Source organism: Rhea americana, unplaced genomic scaffold (genome assembly GCF_003343005.1).
Source record: "Rhea americana isolate MKP2758 unplaced genomic scaffold, rheAme1 scaffold_2, whole genome shotgun sequence".
Classification (NCBI taxonomy): Eukaryota; Metazoa; Chordata; class Aves; order Rheiformes; family Rheidae; genus Rhea; species Rhea americana.
The window spans coordinates 12,820,724-12,840,274 of NW_028186149.1; the positions used below are offsets into that span (position 1 = coordinate 12,820,724).

A 19,551-nucleotide genomic window follows, 5' to 3' on the forward strand; every position below is an offset into this window, starting at 1 on the left:
AAAAAAAAAAAAAAGAAAAAAGAAAAGAAAAACCCACACAGATATACACACTTTTTCTAGTATAGAATAATACAGCATGTTCTAACTGATAGCAAACTTTTACATTATTTTCCTTTCCAATGCATTTCCTTCTTCCCCATTATTTGATAATTTTTAACATACTTTGGCCTCCTGAATTCACTACATTGATTAGGAAATTAAGAACCTTATGTTGAATGTGCTTGAAGTACAAACTGTTGTCAGCTTGGTGTAATTAATAGTAAGACCTGTGTTACTTAAATCCTTTTGGAGGTCATCAGTAATCTTGAAGGTTGGCTTGTGTTTAAGAGCGTTGAAACAGTCAAGAAACCTGTGTGTTGCTTTGCTTGTATTACATTTATACAGAAAGACAAATACAATGAATAAGTAAAAAACTGATTCATTGAAAAACTGATACTAAAAGCTTTCATTGGTGACTCTAGGGGAAAAAATAGTAAATTTAATGCAAGTACAGAATAAAGTTTATTGACTTATGTATTATAGGAAACATTCCTGTAGTACTTAGCGTATTCTGAAGTCTTGATGAAATAATATTTTGCAGATTTTCTAGTTTTCATGTAACTTTGTAACAATTGTGAAATATAAAGTAGTCATCCGTCCGAGTTTATTTCACAACAAACTGAGTACAACTTGAACACAGTCTATTCAACATGATATGTGAAGTATTTCAAGGAATGCCTCATCCTTAATGTCTGTATCTTTTACCTCCCTTACACCCACACTCCTCTTGGGTGACATGTTCCATACCTGCTATTCTGGGACTTGGACTTTTGCTGTAACCTTTCTATACAAATTTCTTCATTGCACTTGAATAGTATTTTTTTYYTYYYYTTTTTTTTAAAGCTTTGGCTGTGAAGCAAAAGGTTCTGATTAAATGCAGTGCAAGACAAGACTGTATTTCAAAGTAGTCGTATTGATTGCAACAGATGATAATGCTTGCCCTTAAATTAAGGGAACAGTTTATTTTTGCTCTATAACTTACTGTTATATGTCTTGATCTTTGGAAGTTCACTAACTTTCATATCTGAATGAAATAACAGGTTTGCTGCTCTATCCAAGACAGCTTATTACAGCTGATAAGACATGTGTAATACGTTTCTAGGCCATGATCCTGTAATCAGCTCTTTTGACAGACCTCTGAAGCTTCATAGAGCTTCACTGTCTTCCACTGGTGTTCAGACAAAAGTAAGAATTGACTCTGAGAAGTCTGATTTGTAGCTGCAACTAAAATGTATTTTAATGTGCATTCTGTAGGAGACAGTTTTGATTTTGATCCTATATTTTATACTTGAAAGTCAAAACACATATTTATGCCCCTCTTATGCATGAGTGTCTTGAAAATATGGGTAAAAATAGRTTGCTGTGTCATAGACATGCACAAAATCCTTCTGTCTTTTTTCAGTGGTTAGCTCCTGGCTAGTGGAAAATGCTGAGTATATACTGTCCCCCCCCCACCTTTTTACTTGAGTTTATGACAGGAAATCTGTAGCTAAATATCATTTTATAATTTCCATCTGTTCATGTATAACAGTGTTTTATAATGCAGTTGAGATTGCCATCCAATGGAAATATCCTATTATAGGAGGTAGTATGTACAAAAATCACTTGAAAGCCTAATTAATTTTTGAATATTTCATTTAATTTCTAAGAGAAGTAATCTATTTTAAAGACAACTTTCCTGATGCAAGAARTTTCTACTAATTAACTGAAATAATCATTTTCCTTGTTCCAGTCATTTTTTTAAGAGAATGGTTTCTGTAGTTTTCTATAATATATATGCCATGATAAACTAATAACATAATGCTTCCCTAGCTTCAGAARGAAGGAAAAAGTATGCATAGGAACAGAAGACTGCTGGTGAGATGTTTTGTAGTAGCTAACTTCTTGTGCAATCTCTGTGGTGTTGCCCAGCTAGTGAGGGCTAGATTAAAGACTGTTTAGGATCGCAGATATTACTTTGACAACTCAAGTGACTTGCTCAACTATCAGGAGTRATTGAAGACATTGAAGCGCTGCCTCTTGAAAGAAGGTTTTCCATCCTTCACAACTGTGAAGAAAGTTTGGTAATGGGAACCAAGTATATCATGATGGGGGGGGAGAATGAAAAGGCAAATTTAAAAATTTGCCTGTATTCATCTTTTTCATCACAGCCAGTCTTGATTTTTACAAAATTGAAATTTTTATGTTTGGCATGGACTATGCTGTCATACAGGGTATTTTATTGTTCCTTTTTGTATTAAGCTTTGTCATCAAGTTCTCTTTAAATATCTTTACTACCGTAGAGTTCACATCTTCCACATTTTGGTGATAAACTGAATGCTAAAATTAACATGAAAATCTGTGTGTTGAATGAGCCAGGATGCTGTGGCTTCTGAAKTGAACTGAAAAGTACCTCTGAGAGGGATAGCTATGCTCCCCTTATTGGTGATTAGCTGTATAATAGCCTAAATAAAAGCTATTTACAGCTCCCACTTCATAAAAGAAGTTTAGTTTATATCCATGTCAGAATTCCTTTCACCAGATYAGTTTGTTGCAGATATTTTAATGGCATGAACAGTTGTATGGGGTTTTCAGCTTAGTTGTTATCAATTCAGCGGAAATACTTTACCTGTAGATAAGCTCATCGGCTCTGGTTGGCTCCTCGTGGTAGTGTGCTTTGCTGAGGGCGAGCCTGCGCCAAGAGTGAAGTAGCAACCCAGCCTCAACTCGAGTTAGAGGTTTTCATGCATGCAGCCATGAAGGACTACTGGCCTATCGTTTCGTAAAATGAAAGCCGTTGGATTCAACTGCATTTTTGAGGAATATATTGAATGAGTTGGTATCTGGGCTGAAAGCAGTGATTGTTCTCGCGCGCTTATATCCGCAGCAGATGTGCAGAGACAGCGAGTCTGACTCCCACGGCTCTGTCGGGGCTAGACAGCGCTGTTAAACTTCTGTCCGTGCCGCGGTTCCCAGTCACATCACAGCTCCTTGCACCATGGTTCCTCTGATGGAAGGAGAGACGCTGCTTGTGTCCCGATGCTGTGTCGTTTTTTCTTCCATAGTAGGAAACGCTTTTGCATCAAAGTTGCTAAGAGCAAAGATCTTTTAAAAATAAATAAATAAATAAATAAATAAAAGGGAAAAAAACACAACATTTAAACCAACTTTTTCTTCTTCGAAAGATTGGAAAAAAACAGAAGTCCAATGGAGCTGTGGCAGCTCTACTTTTTTGCTTATTAAGAATGTGCAATTTTGAAAAGTGCTGTATTTTGAAACAGTTTTCTACCTTTGTAGACATAGTTTTTAGAAGATAGTTTATTGCAGAAATCATACTTTAGCTGAAAAATATGTTAAAAACAGTTGTGGAGCATATAAAAATCACCGAAGTTCGTGTACTTTTAGAGTTTTTTTAAATGGTACGTACGAAGTCAAGTGAAATTTTTTGTAGATGGTCAAGTTTGCAGGCTTATACCATTGACTACAGAGGGAAAAATTTTCTCTAATATGTGGAAGAGAAGGAAGAAATAACTCTGACAAGTACAAATATTAGTGAAGAAGGGATTTTTTTTCTTCTTAGCTCTGTCATATATCCTTGTGACCTCAGGCATATTATTTATCTTTGTGTTTCTCGATCTGTCAAATGTTAGCAGTCCTGCCTGCAATTTGTGTCGTCTTTCATAAACACTTAAGTACTCTGAGAAGCTCAAATGAAACAAAAACTAGCAGTAATAGTAGTATTTGGCTGAATGCTTGTTTAATATTCAGATTTCAAAGACTTAATATGAACAGCAATACTTCCATGAGGTTTTCTCCTCTGTCAAAGTATTGTTGCACCTCCCTCCAATTTTACGTATCTTTTTGCTGAAATACCGAAATCAAAAGTAGGTGGCTGGTGTTCATTGCTTAGTTAAGGAGGAATGTAAAGTCCTTGCAAAAAGCTCACTTCCAAAAGTAAATGAGCTTCTTGCAAGTAATTAATGGAGGCGTTGTGTTTTCTAGAATACTATCATCTGGACTACAAGAGAAACTATTTAATTTTTATGCAATGAAGTCTTGTGATATTTCATTTAGATGTTGGCCATATGAAATACAAAGAGGAGTGCCCTTTAGAGCATCTCAGGGGTGGCTACTATTTTGATCACTATATTATTGGGACATTCGCTGTCCRTATTTGGGAACAGAGAGGGAAGGTCATTTGGACAGAAAAACTTCTTAAAAATTTGGCATGAATTTGGTGAGAAGAAAGAAAAAAATGTTTATGCATGTGTAGAGAAGTATAGCTTTGCATCTTGCTTTATAGTTCTCTTCCCAATTGGATGTGGATTAGTAGTGCAGTGAAATGCTAAGTCTTGATCTGAAATGATTTTGATGCAGGATTTTCTTTTGATTAAGAAGTGACCCARTTTTTCAAGGATATGGTAGTGTTTGAAACAGTGAGAATTTTTACCCTGAGTCAATTTTAAGCCCACAAATTGCTGTCAGCCCAGAAGAAGATAGCATGGTATGAACTAGGTGTCAAAAGAGGTGTGAAAACATTTTGAGGAGGCTGTTCAGAAGCTAAGAGAAGTTACTTTTATAGGGAGTAAAAGTAATAAAGACTTCAGGAGTTATTTTAGAAGAGCAAGGGAGGTGTATATTTACAACTTATATGCAGCCAAAGCCTTCCTGCTTTTGAAGGATAAAATCATATATTGCAGTAAAACCACACTTGAATCAAAAGGCCAAGTGACTTTGCACTTGAAAAATGTGCAGTAGCAACATGGCTTTTGTATATGACTTTAAAAAGCATTTGTACATGTTGGGCTTTGGGAGAAGTACATTAACACTAACCTTCCCAGGAAGCAGAAGAAATATGATCATTCTTAGATCCTAGCAGGTCRTCTGAAGTCTAAACAACTCCTCAGAGGAGAACCGTGGGAAGAGGTGCATGACTGTTGGCATGGTGGAAGGAGTGCATGAGACAAGACTAAACCTGTCTGAAAGTTTGAGAAGGATGACATAGCAAAAATGAGATAATGTGCCTGAAGGAATTGGGTATGCAGATGCTATTCTGTAACAGGCATACCTTATTGCTAAATTACTTGTTGCCAAGCAGTAAAGCTTGTCTGTTTATTTATTAAGCACTAATTTACAGAACTCTTTGCATGGGAACTTCAGTGCTTTTTTAACCCCCCTTACACAGTTGCTTGGTCCCTTTTTATTGCCTCTTTAGGAGGGACATAAATTGTTGCCCTCTTTCATAAAATTGATGCTTATGTTTTCCAGAAAAATTGCAGTCAAAGTCCAGTGAAGAGAGGAGGGCACAAGTGAAAAGAGAAGGCGATAACCTTACACTTGATGTGAGTTGTAGCTGGAGATAGAMCAGTGGTTGGGAAGAAATGAAGGAAAGGGTTTGGAAGATTCTTGCTGTTGTGCATAATGGGGCTTTGCTTGAACAAGCGGTGCTACAAAGGAACATAGCTGCTTTGGTTTTCCTCCCTTTCTGTGCAACCTTACACCTGAATTGTTACTAACATGGTCATTTTTTTTTTTTAGAGTCTGTTTTGTCAGTTACTGGATTGCCTGCAGTAGTAGAAGAAATGCGTGCCCCTATTTCTTGCCAGGAGTTACCACTGCTGTGGAAGAGGCAAGGGAGTGGATGGTAACATTAATACTTGTTGTTATATGGGCAGCTGCCTATATAACCACTGCAACTAAATTTGAGTATCAGGAGTCAAGCTTCTTTCTTCTTATTTTCTTCCTTATGTAACAGTGTTGCCAGAGACTCTGTGCCCTGGCGAAGAAGTCATTTTCGTATTTTGCTCTTCTCACTCATCTGAAAAAAGCTTCAGTGTGTGACATGTTTCTGGAATGTAGTATGTCATCTCCCTGGAAACAGAATTAACTGGTGGTGGTCTTTTTTATTCTTATTTTTTATTTTTTTGCTTTTAAGTATCTCAAATAAATAGACTATTTCTTACAAAAAACTGTATTAGTCAATATGTCCTCCTACAGAAATTTATAATAGTCTTCTCCCTCCTCCCCTAAGTAATAACTTGGATTAAAATATCTCTGACTTAATACTCCAAAGAAACAGCTTCCATTTTGTACACGAAAAAGGGAAGTTTGCATGTTTTTTCACATATGCTCTATTTGAATTGCCAGCAGATCCAAAAAAATCCTTACATGGGTATAGCTTGTTAACAGAAAAATGAACTTTTTGACCTTACTACTCATATACACAAAAATAGGTAATCGAGACTAATGGAACTTGAGGATGATGACTTAATGTAACAGCAAGGCAAATTTAAATCATACATATGGAAACCATCTGTGGTTGCTAGAGACTTAAAGCAAAAGAAACTCAGGGAACTTGGGATTCATACATGGAGATGTGAAGAGCAGAGGACAAGAGCTTGTTTTAGACAGCTCTTCAACAGCTCTAACTCTGGCATGGAAAGAAAGAGTTATGTCTGTAGCCTTTTTCTGGGGAGAGCTGATACGGGGCCAGGAACTACCTCTCAGCATAACCTTGTTTCTTTGAGTGTAACACAGGCCATGAGCTATTTGTTTAATAATATGAAATTCCCTCAAAAATTTGTTTGAAATAGTTTTAACACTGCTCCTCTAAGCGTACTGACCATGTTGCCCATGATTTGAAACTAAGGTAAAATATTTAAGTGACTCAGTACTTGCAGTGCCAATCACTTACCCTGTGAGTAACAGCAAAAGGATTACCCCTTTGCGGAACCGGCCATTTCCAGCCGTTTTAGAAATGGGTTAATGCTGGATTTTATGCTATTGACTATTGTTTGGAGCAGATTACTTTGCTTGTATAAAATAGAATCTGACAATTTAAAGTCTTAATGTCTGCAAAAGATAATCTGACTGAATATGTGAGTATTTCCAGTTGTTGGGGTTTTTGTTGTTGTTTCATTTTTTTCTAAGACCACTCAGTTTATATATATACCTTGTACAATTTGCTATGTTAACTCTACCTCAAATGCTAACAAAGCGATATGTGTAAAAGTTAATGAGCTTTTTGGCTGTTCTAGGGACCATTCTATAAGTAAGAAGTTAATGAACATGATATACTAGAAATATGTCTTGATTCCTTTTCCCCCCCCTCTGATTTTAGTGGGGTATCTTTAGGAATTCTTTTTCATTTCAGTGACATTGCATTTTTCTGCAGTTAGAACTTTTAGTAGGCTGAGTGAGGATGACCTTCTGAGAGTGAATAATTACTGTGTTAGTCTTGGTGGATTGTTGAATACTGATAGATATAAAACCTTTGTATCCCTTACTGCCTTGCTTTTGCCCTTACCAAAAGGGTGGTGGGTTTTTTTTTGGTTTTTACTTTTGCAACAGCTACCTAAAGTGCAAGGAGTGAATTGCTAGCCCTTTTGTTCTGATAAAAATTTTCATCGATTAGTTCTACCACCATCACCACAAATCAGTCCTTTTTTGAACAAGGAGAAAAAAATTCTCATGCATGAGAATTATTTTTGATTAAAACTTAATCCAATGCAAATCTGGATTAACTCCTAGAGGTTTTCAATGAGCAGCTGACTTACCAGTGAGAGTGTTTTTTGCACAAATACACTTTACTGCACACCTAACCTATGCTGGATGTTTCTGTTTTTACGAAGAGTAGGAGCTTGTTATCACATGGATATGACACCACATAAGGCTTTTGTCTATAAAATTTTGATTTCACTAACAAGTATAAGGCTATGAAGAGTTTTTGGAGTGATGGCATTGGTATGCAAGTATATTTAACTGAACTGAGTGTTGCTGTTTCTTAGCATGGAGAGAATGAACACTAAAGGTTTGCATTAGGTGGCTAGTTGTGTCACAAGTGTACATTAAAGCATGACTGGAAAATAATCCAGGGTTTTCATGAAAGCCCAACTGAACTTTCAGAGTGAGACAAGAGAGGGTACATATTACAGTAACTTATTACTTGCAACCTTTCCTTTTTAATATTCCCTCTACTGCCTTTTTGAGTCCACAGTGCTACTGCTCCTTTTATTGCTTTGAAAATCAGAGGGGAAGGATGACTTTTAAAGTTGGTGATTAAATTATTTTATTGAGAAAGGAACCAGGTCACTGCTGCATGTATTTGTTTTCCTAGCTCTGTTTAGTTTGGTTTGGACCCCAAGGTGGGAAGTGGTATGGGATATACCAAGGAGAGTTTTACAGAGGTAGTTTAAGATCCAATTTATTTAGTGTTGACTGTAGTTACAGCATTTAACTCAAAAAGCTTTTCTCATTTTTTCACTTCTTTACAAAGGCTTTGATTGGTTCCTCAAAGGTAACTTTTCAGTGCTGTATGTGTTGTTAGAACTTACCTTTATTCATGTTTATCTTTTTTATCTACATCTTATATGATATCTTTAGACTTAGCTTAAGATTAGAACAAGAAAAAAAGATACTGCTGATACTGTCTATATTTTTTGATATACATTGATTTTTAAGTTATATAAGCTGGTAAATCTTGCAATTACAAACTTGCAGATTTTAGAAGAAATTAAGGCATACTTTGGATTTTTATATAGAGCACCCAGAGTATACAGAATTAGATTGATCTGTTCTTAAAATGAACAAACTTAAATATAATCAAAGACCTGTCTCTTAAGCATTTTAAAATATCATTAAAATTAATTCTGTCATGATTTTCAACAACATTGAGGCTCATTCAGCATGCAGTCTTCTTCCTCCCCTCTTCCCTCCCACCCCCCGGGACTTTACACAAACCACTATAACTACATTAAAATCAGAAATCATGTTTATCAAGCATTTTAAAATATCATTAAAATTAATTCTGTCRTGATTTTCAACAACATTGAGGCTCATTCAGCATGCAGTCTTCTTCCTCCCCTCTTCCCTCCCACCCCCCTGGGACTTTACACAAACCACTGTAACTACATTAAAATCAGAAATCATGTTTATCATAGCAAATGCTTACTCTGTACACATCCAATGTTAATTAAGCAAATACACAATATCTGTTTGTGCCAGATAGAGTTATCATAAGCTGGTGATTGGTACTGTAACTTCCTACGATTCCTAATACAATATTTTGATCTTCTATCTAAGCATGTCAGTTGCCGCTCTGATCAGAAAGCGATGTTGTTTGCTCTTTTCCTTTTTTGGCTGTTAGACCAACTGGCAATATTTTATTTTCCAAATAAAGTTAATTTAGCCAAGAAGAGTGAAGACAAGTATAGTGTGTTGGAAATAACAGTAAATAACAGGAAAAAATAATAATCTTTGTGATTAGTTTTACAGAATGTGATGATGGGTTATTCTAATAGAGCATTGTCCATAAATATAAGTCCTTAAATGATTTTTAACAGAGTTTAATGATCTTTTTTTTTTCCATTTATGTTAGCTAATACCTTCTAGAAGAAGTAAATGATTGTATGTCTGGAGAAAGCTTGTAGAAAATCTAACTGTCTCCAGCCTTTCTCACTAAATGGAGTCAGATGATCTATATTGATCTTGCTTTCTTTCATTATTTGAAATTGGATTTTGCTTGAGGGAGAGACATGCACATTTGTATAGTGGAACACTTGTGACAACTGTATCCATGTATAAAACAATGCCATTAACTTTTCCTGCTAACACCTAAACCCTATATTACAAGATTATATACTATAATAAGTAAGAGCAAGCCTTGCCATTATATACTAAACTGCAGTTTATTATTTAGAGTACAAATCCCTGATTTGCAAATATTCTTCATTGCAGTTTTTCTGGTTACAATGCTTTATAACGGTTCACTGTAAAGAGCATGCGGTATTCTCAAAGCCTTGACAAACCTTTTCCCACTGTGATCCCTCTTCCTCTTTTACATACATCTGTTATTCAAGTTTTGTTGTCTTAAAGAACCCTAAAATTACCAGTGTTGGGCGGGAGGAGATGAATGGTATCTGTTATGTTTGCTCTCAGGCTAGTTCATTAACTTGAATTTGACACTTACTTGTGTGAAACAAAAGATCAGTCTGATGCTGGAGAGTTTGTGAAGCTATTTGACATCTGGGTATTTTTAAAGTAACAAATCTTCCCACTACATTATGCTGCCTAAAATATGTCTATAGTTTTTGTGCAACTTTGTAATGAATATTATTTGCAGTACAGTGATGCTATAGTTATAGCTGAAGATGTGTTTTTAATATGGACCTTTTGTTTTCAAGCATTTATAAATTTTTCAAAATGGTGTCTTTAGAGGAATGAAACCTTCTTTCTTTCTAGTTTTTTTGATTTTATCGCACAAAAAAAGTCTACTGCAAGTATTTCCAGGAGAAATCTCACTTGTTGGGGTACCTAAACTCTGGTTTATAAATGCAATTAATCTGAGTTAAGCCTTTTCATGGATTTTTGTTTAGTTCAGCCATTACTGAGGCAACAGCAGATGTTGGTCTTTACCTGGGCATGCATGTCATGTTGCTAACACCCCACCTGATTGTATAGCATAGGCATGGCATGTCTGGTCACATATCAGAAGAGATGCAATGTATCTTTCATTAAAATAAACTATAAGGTGGTCTTTCTAACACAGTGAGTATCACTGCCCTTTTAACCTTCCTCTTTTCTGAGCTACTCACTCAGACAAACTCAGAAAACTATTATACATCTAAAACTTGATTTGACCTTTGCATTTTAAAAGTCTATAATGTATTTTGATTCCTTTGAAGTAACTATACACGTTCAAAGTTTGCGTTATATGCTGTTGTGTGAAAGGTAACAGTGTTGGTACTAGTGGTATTTACTGGATGAGCAATGTGGCTGAGTACAAGCAAACCAGGTCATTTCTGGAGTATGTTGATGGCAATTGATGTAGATGATTAAGGAGCTGACTAGGGGAGGTGCTTTACTGAACCTGCTAGTGACAGGAAGGAAGAATTGGTTGGGAATTTGAAGGTCAAGGGCAGTTTTAGTTGTGGTAACCATGGTACTGTAAAGTGTAAGATCCTGAGAGAAGTGAGCAATACAAATAGTCAAATCACAGCTCTGGGCTTCAGGAGAGCAGGCTTCTGGCTGTTCAGGGGCTTTCGTAGTCCCTTCTAGTTCAGTCTACCACAGGATCCTACCTATGGTAGACTGAACTAGAAGGGAAAGGGGCCCAGTTTGTGGATTTTCCAGAACAACCTTCTTCAAGCACAAGAACAACCCATGCCAACCAAAGGTCAAACAAGTGTGATAGAAGGCCAGTGTGGACGAACGAACAACTCCTGGCTGAGCTCAAATGCAAAAAGGAAGTACGTGCAAGGTGGAAGTAGGGATGTGCTACCGATACAGAGTACAGAGGGACTGCCTGAACATGCAGAGGTGGAATTAGGAAAGCCAAAGCTCAGCTAGAGTTGAACCAGCAAGGGATCAGAAGGGCTTTGTATACTGACAGCAGAAAGGAGGCTAAGGAAAATGTGGGCTTGTTGCTCACTGTGACAAAGTATATGGAAAAGGCTGAGGTGCTCCATTCCTTTTTTTGCCTTGTTTTTTTATTGGTGAGGTTTGCCCTCAGACCTCCAAGGTCCCTGAGCCTAGCAGCACCATTTATAAGAGCGAAGCATTACCCTCAATAGAAAGTCTTCATGGTAAGTAGCACTTCGAAAGATTGGATGTAGGTGGGATGCATTCAGGAGCACTGAGTGAGCTGACCAATGTCATYGTAAGGCCACTCTTGTCTTTGAAAGGTCATGGTGACTGGGCAATGTATGTGGTGACTGGAAAAAGTCCTCGGGCATCTTCAAGTAGGGCTGGAAAGAAGATCTGGAAAATTCCGTATCTGTTCACCTAGCCTCAGTCCCTGGGAAGCTTTTGGAGCAGATTCTTGTAGATGCTGTTTCTAACCACATGAAGGACAGGAAGGTGACTGGGAACAGTGAGAAGTTTGGCATAGCATGCAGATTTCATCTTTCAACTACTCAACTCAATAGAAAACTGTTAGGAAAATGCTTGAGTTGCTTTGATAGGAAAATAACTCTTTACTCTTAAAACTGCTTTCAGTTATAGTAAAAAAAAAAAAAAAAATACTAGGAGATACATGATCAGAACTTAATCCTGAAGTACTGTCTTCCTTAGAAATGCAATTGATAAGCCCTTTCTCAAAAATATGCAGAAAAATGAACAATGTAGAATCTGACATTAAAATTAGCTCAGAGGTATATGTAGGATAGTGATTTTACTGTTGGGTAAACATTTTTTCATTTAATATCAAACTTGTATCTTGATCACATGCTGATCAATATGATTCTACCTCCATGTTCTAAATAAAGGTTTAGCAAAAATGCTATCTTGAATTAAATGATGAGTATCAAATGCTAATGAAAGCATGGCGGATTTTCAGCATCACCACTTCTAATTTTCGGACAGCTGCTGCATTAGATTTTAGTTAATAATCTCAGTGTCTAGCAGGAATTGCTTCCTTGCTGCTGCTATTTTTTTTTCATTTTTTTTTAGCTACATGAAGCACCAAGTGTATATGTAATTCTTTTATCTGCACTGTTGTTTCTTGTTCTGTTCTGAAGATGCATTAACCACTATTAAAGAAAATATTTTGGCAATGTTAGTGAGTTCTAACTGTTCAGTAGGTTATGCTTTCCATATGAGAAAATCTTGACAAATTTTTTTATACCTGTTCTTGTTCATGCCTCAGTGGAAAAAACCAAGCTGGAATGAAATTTATAAAATTATGTTATTAGTATATTCAGGTACTAAGGCAGCTGAATTTTTTGGCTTTGCCTGACTGACAGTGTTTCTGCTTCTATAAAGGAATAATGTTTTGTTTTCTTTACTTCTTTAATATTGATTGTAACAGATTTGCATATGTTAATAGGGATCAGATTAGTTAATTACAATTTTAAGGATGGTCACTTAAGACAGCTGTAGGGAGTCACTCAAGATGATTAGTGTCTCTTGGACAAGTGTCACAGCACTGTAGTTACAGAAATATGAAGAAAGATTTTGCTGCACTTTGCAGCACCCCAGTGGCTCACCCAGAATTTCTTCTGAAAACAGTGAACTTTTGTTAATCTGCAGTAAAGACATAGCAAAGAGGCGGAAAGAAAGTAAGAGAAAACAAAGGCTTGCCCAAAGTATACATTGGATTTTAAGTCATGAAGCTGCTAAAGAACCAATGTAGTGGTTGTGCTGGTAAGGTGACATGCATCGAATAAGACAGAAAACTAAAGGAGAGCAGAGGTATTCATCTTAAAGGTTTCTCAAAGAGTTGAGATCAGCAAGTTTTTCCAGCCTGCTGAGATCACTCTGAAGAGTAGCCCTTTCCTCTAGAATACTAACCACAAATTTAAGTTTAGGGTTTTTATATTCTGTCAATGTGTATTTTTCCTGTGGTTTTAGTTGGGTGTATTGACACATATCCTCCATGGATATAAATTGTCACAGCACCATGGATTCTTTCTTCCTTTCCATCCCCAAAGTATTCTTACCCACGAACTACTTATAAACCTGAGTAGTGTTGCTGTGTGCTGTGAAACAGCTGCTGGCGGAGGCTGCGTTTCAGTAGTGGATGGGTGCTGTGTTTGCCATGTGTGTATATAATTTGAAGAGTGAATCAGAACATMAACTTTGATACACAATTGTGGCTAACAATCTTTTCTATTTTTTTTATTTTTTTTTAATCAACTTCAATGAAACCAATCCAACTTCCTCATAGACAAGTCTTGTAAACAGAGTTGAATTTGCTGGGCTGTCACCAAAAGAGACTTTCTAATAAACAGAAGTATATTTAATATATACCTTGTATCACCTTCCTTCCTATCTTCCACATTTAAAAATTTATTAAAATATTCATTGCAATTCAGGAAAAATCATGTCAATAGAGTTCATTTTTCAGCCATTGACAGGAATGCTGTTTATGGGTAACTTAAGTATTGAGTAATTTTATAGACTAGCAAATGAATCAGATAATCGGGGCATAGAGAATTTGAAGTGTTAACAGACATTTGATTAATGTTGTATCCCAAAGACTATCAAGTTGCCTGTTACTGTTACAATAGATTAAAAGAAAAAAACATGTATCAAAATCATATGTCATTTTAACAGTTAAGTTGACTCTTCAGAAAGTAACAGAGAAGCTTCTTGACTTCATTGGAAGCATTGCACACTTTTCATAACTGAAAAATATGCACTTTATTTTACAAAATATACACTTTATTATTAATCAACTACAGTAAAGTAATCTTATTAGGATGGAGAAACAGGTCAGATGGTTTCAGGTAGCTCAGATCCATCTCACTAGCTTCTTCTCTATAGCGCTTCAGTTTATATCCTACACTTGTGCTGCTCTGGTTTTGGATTTAATGATTGCATTATTAAAAGCTGATCTCAGTTTTTCATCATAAAGATTAGTTTTCATTTTGATTTAAAAATTAAAGTTTACTTATTTACTTATTTTACTTATTGTGTGGTAATAGAAGTGTCAGCGTACTTCATGTCTGTGGAAATTCTCCTTTCTGCATGGGTTTTTGCTTTCCCCTCTGGCAATATTAAGTTTAAGGTGATTGTATACTACAGCCTCTCTGCTGGTTGCATCTAATCATATGTATTTATTTTATATGTTATGCATAACCTTTAAAGTTCACCTATCACACTTAATCTTCAATCATCATGATTTCAAATATCTCATCACAAGAACGCTTCTCGACACTCTTTTTGAAAATTGTGGTGTTTGTCACAAATTTTTGCTTCTTACATGTAAACTGGGAGGCTTCTCTCAGTGCCGCATGGCCCTGTCAGCACTGTGGTTTTGTGAAGTAATCATTTGAATCCAGAGAAGGTGTGTTACGCTAGTGTAGAAAATAAAATTTACATCGATTTCACTTCAGCTTCTTAAGATGTTTTTGAGTATCCATGTAGCTTTGGGTGGCCGAGCAGTTATGTGTGTCCCTACCTGATCCGATACGGGCAAGAAGAGGAGTCACTGGCTACTTTTCGTTGTAACCATCTTCAGTTAGATGAAACCTGAGACAGTTGTCTCATTGCTTTCCAAAAGAGGAGGTTTGCCAGCAGTGATGGGAGAGGTAGCAAATGAGAAAGGAAGGAGCAAAAACTGTGACTGATGTAGTGGGGAGCAACAGATGTCATGTGGAAAATTTGAGATGTGCTCAATAAGCTTGTTCTACAAACATTTTCATACTAGTGTAGCTTAGTTATGGGGTGTGAGATACAAGCATATGAGAGAGAGAGTTTAAGCTTTGAAGCATTTCAGACAGATGGAGGTTTGCGGTTAAAGACAACTTATGTGGAATTATAGGCTAGTGGTATTCACAGCTTAATGATTCTGTTTTAAAAGTGATTTTATGTTTGAATTAGAGATGTGGTGAAAGGAAATAGAAGGAGCTGAGTTATAGGAGGCAACAGAAGGAACTGCTGTTGTGTTACAGGTGTGTAATCCAGACTGTCCTATCCTATATGAGATCCTACTAGGGAGAATTGCAGGTAGTCTTACGGTCCAGACTTCATCTTGCGCTTTTGGCCAACATGGATTTCTTTAAGTACATTATTAAAAGCGGTATTATGATAAATGAATTGGGAAAGATGCTTTTACATCTGTATTATAAATCATATTAAACTGTATACTTACCTAGTACAGTATTTGGTATTCAACAGCAAAAAAAAAAAAAAAGAAAAAAAAAAGTAATACTATCATAGTCTGCTTCTTATTTTCCAATTAGGCTTTTAGCACTTAAAGGAGAGTTCAATTACTCAGAACATCGCCTTTTGTATAAACAGAAATATGATTTGTTTATAAAGTACTCACATGGGCAAAATGTCTTGCTCATAGCTCGTTTTTTTCCGTATTTTAACCTGTTTGATGTATTTCAGTACTTGGAGGTTATTTTTCACCTTAATGTTGACCATTTCATAAGCATCTCTTCTTATCAAACTTCAAAGTAATAAATATAACTAGATTTTTGCAAAACCGTCTATTGTAATGCTTTACACTTGGGGCTTGTCTTAACTGGAATAAGAMCAACGTTAGTTTTCATCTGAATTCCAGTGACTCCAGCACAATTATTTGACTAAACCTATACTATTAGTGATTCTACTGTTTTGAGAAAATTAATATACTGTATTCTAATTTTCTTGAGTTATTCCTTTGATTGTAATTTTTAAATAGTGGGAATTTCATTGAAGTTATTTGGGATTTATCAGGAAAGATGTCACTATTTGATAGATCATTAGAGTTTTTTCTTTAAAGATGATGGCTTACAGTAGTGCTAACTGGAGTCATAGAATATGGTACATGTTCCGTAAGTACATTGTCTCCTAGTTGTTGTGTTTTATGTCAGACTCACCTTTTATTATTCACGTACTTCGTAGATTAAGTTTTGCTCTAATGTGTGTCAGAATTATGTAACAGCAAGTGCTTCCTTTGTTGGTGAGGAGGTATTGCTTCTCACCAAGTTGTYATTTACTTTCTAAAATTTGAATTTCAAAATTGGAAACATTTACATTAAAATCTTTTATCTGTCACCCTTAACAGAAAGGGCTATTGCAAGACACGAAGTCAGAGAAATAGAACAACGTCACACCGTAGATGGCCCCCGACAAGATGTGACACTGGATGAAGAAGAAGATGTGGTGATTATTTACAATAGAGTACCTAAAACTGCCAGCACATCCTTCACAAACATTGCGTATGATCTTTGTGCAAAGAACAGATATCATGTTCTACATATCAATACAACCAAAAATAATCCTGTTATGTCTCTGCAAGATCAGGTAAGCTGCTGCATTTAGGGTGTTTTTATTAAACAAGGAAAAAATAAAGAATAATTGTGTGCTATTGTAAACATACATGATTTGATRGAATTGGCTTTTATTATTTGATTTTACATTTTCCAAAATGAATGAATTTCAACATATTTTTTACACTTTCTTTCTATATGAAAAGAGCGGATGTTAAGTTTAGAGTTTTACTGTGCTACTGGAAATGGTAAGTATCTGTTTGTAGGCCAAAAACTAAGCTTAAAAAGGGACACAATCGGGACAGGAATTACCTCTTTTAAAACTGTATGTAAAAGTTTATACTGTCATCTGTCTCTCTTTCGACTGTGCAGTAATGTTTGCCTGGCATTTCTCTTTGAAGCACATGCAGTCTTACATGCTTTCCTCTGTGTCGTGTAGGCACTGTACCATGCCATTAGGGCTATACTACTGTCTTTGGTGCCAAAAACGATGAGTGATCAGTACTGTTTCTCTTGGGTCTTGTGTGAAGATAATTCTGTGCTTCAAGTAGTTGTCGTTTGTGTATGTTTTGTTGTTGTTTTTTGGGGTGTGTGATGTGGTTTGTTGTTGTTAATAGTAATTCTCTGCTCTTAGTGAGTGCACATGCAGGGAACCCAAGTCAGAGGTCTAAAACATCATTATGTCCAGTGGCAAAATGGATGCTGCGAAGCTGTTGGGTACATATTACTGGTTGTATACTGATCATCTTAAGATGAAACACAGCAGAAGCAGGAGCTGTTCTGCATTGCAGCACATCTGCACAGAGGCTCCCAGCTCCTCTTGCTGTGTACCTGCAGACAGAAGCAGCTCAGCACAGCTGTTGTAGTCTAGGGGGGAGAGAGAAAAAAAAAAACAGGTAGTACCTAGACCTCTYTTTGCAGTTTAGTATACAAGAGAGAGTGAGTGAGGTAAGGATCTCTGAGGAGGGGACACTGAGCTTGCGGTGGGATTTGGGATGTGTTTTGTGATTGTGGACTTGTGTCACTTGAGTTTTCGGTGTTGTGAAATTCCCTGCTTAAATATGCAGATGATATTTAAGCATATAAATTATAATTAAATACTACTARTATTTAATGCTGTGTAACAAGAGTATCTGAGAAAACAACGAGATAAGCATGAGTGTTCAGCTGTCTGTAGCTTCTTCTCAACAATGGTAACTGGAAATGCAAAGTGTTCTCTTAACCTTTTAGTAATTTTTAAATGAGTTAAACTGGTGTTATCCCTGGTTTGAGTTGAACTTCAGGTCCAGTCATTCTGGACGCCTTCTGATTTGTCAGAAGTTGACTTGTTTGCTGAGTTCACTAAGGGGTATATACGGTAGCCATGCCTATAATCCTGTTCACTGGGTAAAGCAAGTACTAAAAAAAACATGCAGAATGATTTCCAAAAGTTCAATAAGACTGTATCTGTTAATTAAAAGTCCTGTTCAAGTCAGTCCTGCTGCCTTTGCAATCACTGCTTCTGTTTCTGTGAAGGTATGTTTTTGAATAGTAATGGTCTGTCCAGAAGAACAGGAGCACTTGATGGTCTACGTTTGGTATAGGAGAGATTGATGGTTTAGATTAAACATAGGCAGTTTTCTTGCAACTTTGCCTTACATGTCTACTTTGAGTCTCATTCAAATCAAATTTGTTCTTTATTGGCTTAGTTTTGTCTGGAGAATCTCTACCCTTCACTTTCCCCTAATAATTTCCTGATGAAAAATGAAAATCCACTAGTGCTGGGTATGTCTATGATGCTGGCAATCCTACATTCATTTGATGCTATGCTATTGTCCAAGGTGGTAGACTGTGTTATTTAATAAGATGATTGATATTACTTCTCTTCAGTGGTCATTAACAGGGAAATGCTAATAATGAAAATGTGTATATTGCACAGTTATTCAAAAGAGTGTTTGTCTTTAGCATATCAAGTTATGCTGCATATAGCATATGAAAAGGGAATGTAAGAACACATTCTGCATGTGTGTTCTTGTAAACATACAAAAGCTGTGGTACAGTTACCCAGCATTTAACTATCTCAGTTTGTTTTCTCTTCCTTGTTCTTTTCTTCTCCCACAATGTCTTGCTCTATTTCTCTCAAAAGAGTGACTTGAAAACACATGATCATGCTTCCAAATCTATTCTAGAGCAGTGGTCTTCCAGAGGATAGTACACTCATAGTGACTTTAATAGCACTCAGCTGGTTTTTCAACTGGTCAGAGGCTACAATGTCTCTGTTAGGAATGGAACCAGTAAAACTTTGCAGTGACAGTTAGAAATGGGAGTACCATCATACGATGTTTAGCATTTAAGAACTTTTTTCATTGAATTAAGTAGTCTGGTGTATACTAGTGTACACCTCCATACCTGTACCAATTATACTTTTACTCCTGGGGAAGAACTGTTAATGCTAGACAGGGATCCTGCTTGACTGAACTGGTAGACATAGTCCTGTCATCTCACACAATTGCTTGTCTGCTGCCGTGCCTTGAACTTTCCTGTGGTTTCTCATGGCATGAAGCCGAAGCTGGGCTGCTAGTCTGTTCTCAGTGGTCTTGATCCTATAATTTAGAGCTAACTATTAGCTTGTATGACAACTTGTGTAGCTAAGCTACCAAGGGATTTCTACAGAGGAATTCTGATTCAATCATCCTCTTGTACTTGATATTTAAATCTGAATCTGAAATTTCTTTGAATGAGGATACTGTTGATCTGCGTTCTCTTAATTGAAAGCTCTTTTTTCTTTCTTTCTTTTCTTCTTTTTTTCTTTTCTTTCTTTTTTTTTTTTTTTTTTTTTTTTTTTTTTTTTTTT

At 36.2% G+C, this 19,551-nt stretch overlaps 1 protein-coding gene across 1 annotated transcript in view; it reads left to right on the forward strand.

Moving 5' to 3' along the window:
- The window catches only part of HS2ST1 (heparan sulfate 2-O-sulfotransferase 1), an 85,611-nt gene that overhangs the window by 50,657 nt on the left and 15,403 nt on the right, over positions 1–19,551 (forward strand). The window contains exon 2 of the mRNA XM_085303516.1: positions 16,514–16,752. Coding sequence (XP_085159642.1) covers positions 16,514–16,752 — 239 coding nt within the window. The remainder of the gene's footprint in view (positions 1–16,513; positions 16,753–19,551) is intronic.